We start from the raw sequence: 8,515 nt of genomic DNA on the forward strand, positions 1-8,515 counted from the left end.
CTTAGCACTGACTTGTGGTCAAGCACTTGTGGTGTGTTGTACATATCAAAGTCTTGCATGTCCAGAATATATTCAAACTCATCCATCCGTTGCAGGGCGTAGTTCATATGAGCCGCCAGATGACAGTTCAGAAAACACAGCATGTGACCGTAGAATGAAAAACGTACAGACACACCACCTTTATTTCCCTGTGAGAATAAATAAAAATGCATTAGTCCAGCTGCATATTATTACAGTAAAGCCCCAAGTCATACTCACATATTCATACCTCTAAAAGGATAGGTTTAGGCTGAATTTTATTGTATTATTTTTATTTTATTTTATTTTACACAAAACATACAGATTATATACACTGCCATTTTTTATTCAGCAAGGATGCATTAAATTGATCAAAATGACATTAAAGATTATGCTGTTTTCCCATCACAGGAGGAAACATTTATATATATATATAATTTATATATATTTACAATATTACTGTTTTTACTGTATATTTGAACAAATAAATGGCAGGCTTGGTGAGCATTACAGACTTCAAAAATCTTATAAAATCAGTAGAATAACAGTATGAACAGTAGAATAAATATGTCAGTTTTGAAGGAAAATGCTATCAAATTGAAATTAGTGTATAACAGTAAGTGTCTGTGAAATGTAAAGATGTAAAGGCTATACCATACCCAGTATCCAAATAGGCCTGTGCGAGTGTATGTACTTTGGATGTCTCTGATGAAAGGCAGGTGGACCTGCTTTGCAAACAGTATCAGCAGTAAACCCTGCATCCTCACAGAAGTCACCTGAGGACAGCAAAAAAAGCCTTTTCATATGTCAAAGCTTCAGTGCATTTCTCAACACAAACGTCACATGCCGCCTTTGACCTCCACATCAAAACCGACAGCATCACAGAAAGAAGATTTTAGACGGTTTCTATGCAAGAAAGCTATAATAGGCCTTATACAGTGAAAGAAAACAAAAGAGGAAACATGTATTTGAGCTTAGAATGGATAAGTGTCCTTGATACGTTGACGTAAGAAAATAAGGAGATTGGTATTGGAAATTCCTGGGATTTTTTAGTGGAGTGGAATTCAGTTTTTAAAATCAGAGCTAATTAGTCATGAAAGGCAGAATGGGACGGGCTCACATCAAATCAGAGGTTATGGTACACAAATGTGCTGGTGTGAAACAATGCCTCTAGTGTTTTCAATGGCCTGCAGCGAACAATGGAGCTTAACAAGCTTAATGAGGAGACGGCTCATCCTGATTTTGTCTCTCTGTTCTATTGTAACAGTTGCAACTGCATATAAACATATGTATAAGGACACTCAATACCTCTCTGTCTTTCACACTCTCTAAACTGAGATTGCAATGCTGAGACGCACAATCAGTTTTTTATTTATTCTGTACCTTTATATATCCCATTGGTGCCAGGGTATCCATGAGAAGGTGACTCCATGAGTCCTCAGAAATGAGATCAGAGATATACCGCACTGGATTGGCATTCACTTCCTGTAGACTAGAGCACAAACACATCTGCTCATCTTATAAGACAAAACAATGTAAACTTACCAATTGAGAGAGAAATTCATTCTGTCTCATATATATAGTATAAACACACGCACAAATTGGTGTAGGATTTACTTTGAAACAATTTTCACTCTGAAATTGATAATACATTTCATAATAAAGTTGAAAGAACATACTCCAGTAATTTTTGTTTCATTTACAACTTCAATATATATATATATATATACTGAAGTTCAAGAACAGTTAAAGAAAGTAATACTTGTCTTTTATTGAATGAGGATGCATTAAATTGATCAAAAGTGACAGAAAAGACTTTAACATTGTTTCAAATGATTTCTGTTTCAAACAACAATAGCACAACTGTTTTCAACATTTATAATAAGTCATTTCTAAAGCAAACCAAATCAACATATTAAAAGGATTTCTGAAGGATCATGTGACACTGGAGACTAGTAATTTTCAGTATCATGGAGTAATGATGCTGAAAATTCAGCTTTGCCATCACAGAAATAAATTACATTTTAAAATATATTAAAATAGAAAACAGTTGTAATAATGTTTAACAATATTACTTACAATTTTACTGTATTTTTTATCAAATAAATATAGCTGTGGTGATATAAGAGACTTCTTTTTAAAAAATCGTACCAAACCCAAACTTGGTATTGTATGTATTAGTAAATTAACATGTTATTTATTTATTTTTTTTATTTTTTTTTTTTTGTGTGAGTATAAATCTGCTGATCGTGTGATTCAGGTGATGTTAACTCACCCAATCACATAGAGGTCAGTGGCCGGCTGTGAGTCAAGCTGCAGTAATGACCTCACATCAGCTGGTGGCTCCGCTGTGCCAACATTCCATGTGACCATGTGCAGCCTGAACAAGAGAAGAAGACACAAACAGAGCAGCAATGAATGAATTGGGTTCATATAAACTCTGAATTTAATATCTGAGAAAAACTTTGGGGAAAGAATACGAAAAGATAATGTAAAGCTAAAAATGCAACGGACTTGCTAGCAAATCACCAACAAAATCCACACCTTCTATTACTCCAACACAAGTCTATCTAAAACTAATTTTCAATGACTTAGTACACCTGATGGTCTCTCTGTTGGTGTATTTTCCACAGAGGTAAAAGGCTTCGTCTAGCGTACGGGACACTTCCTCATTTGCCTCATCATCTGAGCTGAGATCTTCTAAGCAGACGAGCAACTGAGCGAGCCGCTCGCGAAGAATCATCCGTGATGAAGTAGACTGAGATGCCATGGTGGACGTACTGTCAGAGCGCACACGTGGGACATCAAATGTGTCAGACATCTTTTTGCTGTTCTCCCAAAACAACTGATAATCTGAAGCCTGATTCATCCAAACCAAGAGATCAGCTGAAGTGAGTAGATTTCTTATTTGATTCTCTATCGTATTGCTTGTGTTTTCTCAGCTTCAGAGGTCCAAAAAAGTTCAAATGTCTATAGGTGTCCAAGAGCTGGTTTAGGTTCAGCAGATGCAGATATCCCAGGTTTTGTTCAAGCGACACGCCTACGTGCTGTAGTTCCAAGATTCATATTTCTTCTCAGAAACAATTCATTATCCTTTGACCCCAGAAAGCTAGCAATTGCAATAAATATAACCCTTTTTGTTGATCCACATGTTCTCATTGCATCTTGTTGCCTGAATGGACGAGTGTGTGTAAAAGCATGCGTTTTGGAGAGTGTTTGGGATTATGAAGTGTAATCTGGAGCAGTGGAGAGCCACGTGAATGAGGCCAGGAATACAAAATGCAAAAATCACTAACAGGCCTGATCTCCAAATCACTGTATGTATTGTTGCAGGTCTTTAGCAACGCAAGTAAATGTCCACAGAAGCTAATCCGCTTTATGCAAGAGCTGGCCTCAACACTGTGAATATTTCTTGGACTCTACTAAATAAATAAATAAGGTAATAATTTTGCAACCGATGGGGGGGAGGTGTTGTCTAAGATCTAAATTAAATCTTAAAATGTGAGAGCATAATGCCAAACTTTGTTAACAAACTAGCATTTTTAAATTAACTCTGAGAGAGCTAATTTTTACTTCCTTGGAGTTAAATGTTACTCTATCAGAGTTGAATTAACCTTCTTGCCTAACAAATTCAACAACAGTATGTGAGACTGCGTTCCAGATTACTTGATGAGCACATTTATCCACTGCTTTTAAATTGTGGTTATCTGCGACTTATAGTATTGACGTTTGTATTATTAAAAATGTGTACATATATTATAAATATAAATTAAATATGTATTATTATACATTAAATATTTATGAAAATTAAATTAAATTAAATTAAATTAAATTATTAAATTAAAAATTAAATTAAATTAAATTAAATTAAATTAAATTAAAGACATTTATAATGTTTGAGAATGTTTCAAATAAATGCTGTTCTTCTGACTCTTCTATTTAAATAATTTTCTATGTAAAGAAAATGTATAACCATTTACACTATAATATAACAGCACAACTGTTTTCGACATTGATACTAATAAGAACTATTTATTGAGCAGCAAATCAGCATATTAGAGTGATTTCTGAAGGATCATGTGACACTGAAGACTGGAGTAATGATGCTGAAAATTCAGCTTAACATCACATGAATAAATTACATTTTAAATTATATTCAACTGGAACAAAATTATTTTAAATTGTAATAACATTTCACAATATTCCTGTTTTTACTGTATTTTTTTATGAAATAAATAGTCTTGGTGACTATAAGAGACTTCTTTCATTACAAAATCTTACCGACCCCAAACTCGGCTTTAAAAGAAACATTCAGAGTTGTTCCTGTTCACAAAATCCAATATATTTCACTACAATGATTGTAGTAGTTCTCTAATTCAATTTCAATCCAGTACAAAGCTTGCCAATCAGAGGATGAATGAACAAAACCGTACTTTATTTCTCCATAGGCCCTCAAAACAGTACCCTCTCTAGAGCCAGATCTTGTGAAGCAAATCAAATGCGACCTTGTCATTAATGCATCAATGGTGAACCCCTTAATCTATGCCCCTCTGAGCCAAAAGTACAAGATGTCAAGCAGCAATTCAGAAGCTGGGAACATTTACAATCTCAGTCCATCCGAAACATTTGGCTGAGAAAGCAGATGACAGTAAAAAGGCAGGGAAAAGCTGTGACGATTGGCCACCACACTGACTGACTATGTGACTGCAAGCGGAATCACTTACATGTGCCATTGAACACAGCTGCAGACAGATTGTTGAATTTTAGTAGAAAATCCAACTGAATGAATAAATGCATTACATACCGTACATGGGAGGAAATGACGCACACTAGACTTGCGCTTGTATCGTCTACATGAGCAGCCAAACTCAACCCATGTACTAACTGCATGGTCCCAATTTAATGCATGTTGATTTGTTTTATATTTAAAGTAGAGTGGTGAAATTAAATACATTTGTTACATTATTTGGTTCATAAATTATATTAATACAATACAATACAATACAATTTGGGCATGTATACGGTGAAGATGTCTTAAGTCACACTAAATAGGTCTGAATATCATTGCATTTGATTACAAAATGTCAAACCAAGCCCATTTATTTTAATTCTAAACCATTTAAAGGAATAGTTCACTCAAAAATTTAAATTTGCTGAAAATGTACTCTGCATGAACCCTCAGGCCATCCAAGAAGTGGATAGGTTTGTTTCTTCATTGGAACAGATTTGGAGAAATACATTACATCGCTTGCTCACCAATGGATCCTCTGTAGTGAATGGGTGCCGTCAGAATGAGAGTCCAAACAGCTGATAAAAACATCACAGTAATCCACAGCACTCCAGTCCATCAATTAACATCTTGTGAAGTGAAAAACTGCATGTTTGTAAGAAACAAACCCATCATTAAGGTCTTTAAACTGTTGCTTCTAGACAAAATGCGAGTCCATAATCCATAATAACACTTCCTTCAGTGAAAAAGTCCATCCCCTGTTGTCCTCTCAGATCAAAATCCACCCACATATTTGTTCAGAATTGTTTTTGCTTGTAAATGGTGCTTGATCTGTGCATATTTCTCTCCTGATTCAGACTAAATAACTTTTTCACAGGAGGAAGCATTATTGTGGATAGAGGACTCATATTTTAGACAGAATCAGTGGTTTGAAGTTAAAATGTCTAAATGGAGGATTTGTTTCTTACTAACACACAGCATTTTGCTTCATAAGACATTAATTGATGGACTGGAGAGGGGTGGATTACTTGTGGATTATTGTGATGTTTTATCAACTGTTTGGATTCTCATTCTGACGGCACCCATTCACTGCAGAGGATCCATTGGTGAGCAAGTGATGAAATGCTAAATTTCACCAAATCTTTTCGGATGAAGAAACAAACTCATCGACATCTTGATTGGCCTGAGGGTGAGTACATTTTCATTTTTGGGTGAACTATTCCTTTAACAATGTTTCATTCAGCATAACTAGACTTGGTGACTATAAGAGACTTCTTTCATTACAAAATCTTACCGACCCCAAACTCGGCTTTAAAAGAAACATTCAGAGTTGTTCCTGGTCACAAAATCCAATATATTTCACTACAATGATTGTAGTAGTTCTCTAATTCAATTTCAATCCAGTACAAAGCTTGCCAATCAGAGGATGAATGAACAAAACCGTACTTTATTTCTCCATAGGCCCTCAAAACAGTACCCTCTCTAGAGCCAGATCTTGTGAAGCAAATCAAATGCGACCTTGTCATTAATGCATCAATGGTGAACCCCTTAATCTATGCCCCTCTGAGCCAAAAGTACAAGATGTCAAGCAGCAATTCAGAAGCTGGGAACATTTACAATCTCAGTCCATCCGAAACATTTGGCTGAGAAAGCAGATGACAGTAAAAAGGCAGGGAAAAGCTGTGACGATTGGCCACCACACTGACTGACTATGTGACTGCAAGCGGAATCACTTACATGTGCCATTGAACACAGCTGCAGACAGATTGTTGAATTTTAGTAGAAAATCCAACTGAATGAATAAATGCATTACATACCGTACATGGGAGGAAATGACGCACACTAGACTTGCGCTTGTATCGTCTACATGAGCAGCCAAACTCAACCCATGTACTAACTGCATGGTCCCAATTTAATGCATGCTGATTTGTTTTATATTTAAAGTAGAGTGGTGAAATTAAATACATTTGTTACATTATTTGGTTCATAAATTATATTAATACAATACAATACAATACAATTTGGGCATGTATACGGTGAAGATGTCTTAAGTCACACTAAATAGGTCTGAATATCATTGCATTTGATTACAAAATGTCAAACCAAGCCCATTTATTTTAATTCTAAACCATTTAAAGGAATAGTTCACTCAAAAATTTAAATTTGCTGAAAATGTACTCTGCATGAACCCTCAGGCCATCCAAGAAGTGGATAGGTTTGTTTCTTCATTGGAACAGATTTGGAGAAATACATTACATCGCTTGCTCACCAATGGATCCTCTGTAGTGAATGGGTGCCGTCAGAATGAGAGTCCAAACAGCTGATAAAAACATCACAGTAATCCACAGCACTCCAGTCCATCAATTAACATCTTGTGAAGTGAAAAACTGCATGTTTGTAAGAAACAAACCCATCATTAAGGTCTTTAAACTGTTGCTTCTAGACAAAATGCGAGTCCATAATCCATAATAACACTTCCTTCAGTGAAAAAGTCCATCCCCTGTTGTCCTCTCAGATCAAAATCCACCCACATATTTGTTCAGAATTGTTTTAGCTTGTAAACGGTGCTTGATCTGTGCATATTTCTCTCCTGATTCAGACTAAATAACTTTTTCACAGGAGGAAGCATTATTGTGGATAGAGGACTCATATTTTAGACAGAATCAGTGGTTTGAAGTTAAAATGTCTAAATGGAGGATTTGTTTCTTACTAACACACAGCATTTTGCTTCATAAGACATTAATTGATGGACTGGAGAGGGGTGGATTACTTGTGGATTATTGTGATGTTTTATCAACTGTTTGGATTCTCATTCTGACGGCACCCATTCACTGCAGAGGATCCATTGGTGAGCAAGTGATGAAATGCTAAATTTCACCAAATCTTTTCTGATGAAGAAACACATTTACTTCTTGGATGGCCTGAAGGCGAGTACTTTATAAAGAAATTTTCATTTTGGGGTGAACAATTCATTTAATTTAAGATATCCTAAGTGTTTGCCAGTTGGTTTACATTTCTGGCTTGAAATGATGCACTGAAACGTTTCAAGTGTGGCTTAAGTGTGCGATTACATGTTTGGGCGTTTTGGTAAACTCAGTTCAAGTGTACTATTGACTTTCCCCACCTGGTCTAGCATGGATATATGCACAGCCTAGTCTGAATTGTGCAGCTGCACAGCATCTCGCGGCATTTTAAATGCAATTTTTCCCAAGTGCGTCGGACAACCCAAACACTACAGACTGCAATTTCCAATGCTCAGCTTTTATGCCCCCCCATGTGAATATAAATTTTCCTGCATATTGCCTCAAAATTGCCGTCCTAAATCATTGGCTGATTTTGTAATGAAATGTAAATGGGTTGTAGAGGAAATTTAATCAAGGTTTTAAAGTTGTTTATTAGATCATAACCACCAGTATGATTTTAAAAGCCCCATTAAGTTAAGTGAAATTGCAACTTGTGTGTAGCCTCCAGTGGCTTAACTTTCCAAACGTATAAGTGAAGAAAATTTGGCAGGATGTATTTTGAAAGGCAATAGATAGGAGGAAAAAAAAAATCAAAGTCATTTTGAATCTGTCAATAAAAATGATGAGTGCTCATCTACATCTGAGAACACTGCTGACCTTCAAAACCTCTTAGTAGGCAATGCAGCCAAGTCATCCACAATGTACACAGTTATAACCATCAAATAAAATAGGAAAGGCAAATTTAGTGCTCCGTCTTTATCTTAATCATCAATGATACTTGCCTGTGACCTCATAAAACTGAAAA

The 8,515-nt window shown here is 35.7% G+C and overlaps 1 protein-coding gene across 1 annotated transcript in view; it reads right to left on the bottom strand.

Annotated features, from left to right (window-relative positions):
* LOC107750718 (phosphatidylinositol 4,5-bisphosphate 5-phosphatase A-like) overlaps positions 1-3,265 on the bottom strand; it is a 50,168-nt gene extending 46,903 nt beyond the window's left edge. The window contains exons 1-5 of the mRNA XM_016566267.1: positions 2,619-3,265; positions 2,294-2,398; positions 1,402-1,510; positions 678-794; positions 13-188 (exon numbers count right to left, since the gene is read on the bottom strand). Coding sequence (XP_016421753.1) covers positions 13-188; positions 678-794; positions 1,402-1,510; positions 2,294-2,398; positions 2,619-2,887 — 776 coding nt within the window. The 5' untranslated portion in view covers positions 2,888-3,265. The remainder of the gene's footprint in view (positions 1-12; positions 189-677; positions 795-1,401; positions 1,511-2,293; positions 2,399-2,618) is intronic.
* Between the last annotated feature and the right edge of the window lie 5,250 nt (positions 3,266-8,515).

The sequence above is a fragment of the Sinocyclocheilus rhinocerous genome, unplaced genomic scaffold (genome assembly GCF_001515625.1).
Source record: "Sinocyclocheilus rhinocerous isolate Xijiao unplaced genomic scaffold, SAMN03320098_v1.1 scaffold1302, whole genome shotgun sequence".
Lineage (NCBI taxonomy): Eukaryota > Metazoa > Chordata > Actinopteri > Cypriniformes > Cyprinidae > Sinocyclocheilus > Sinocyclocheilus rhinocerous.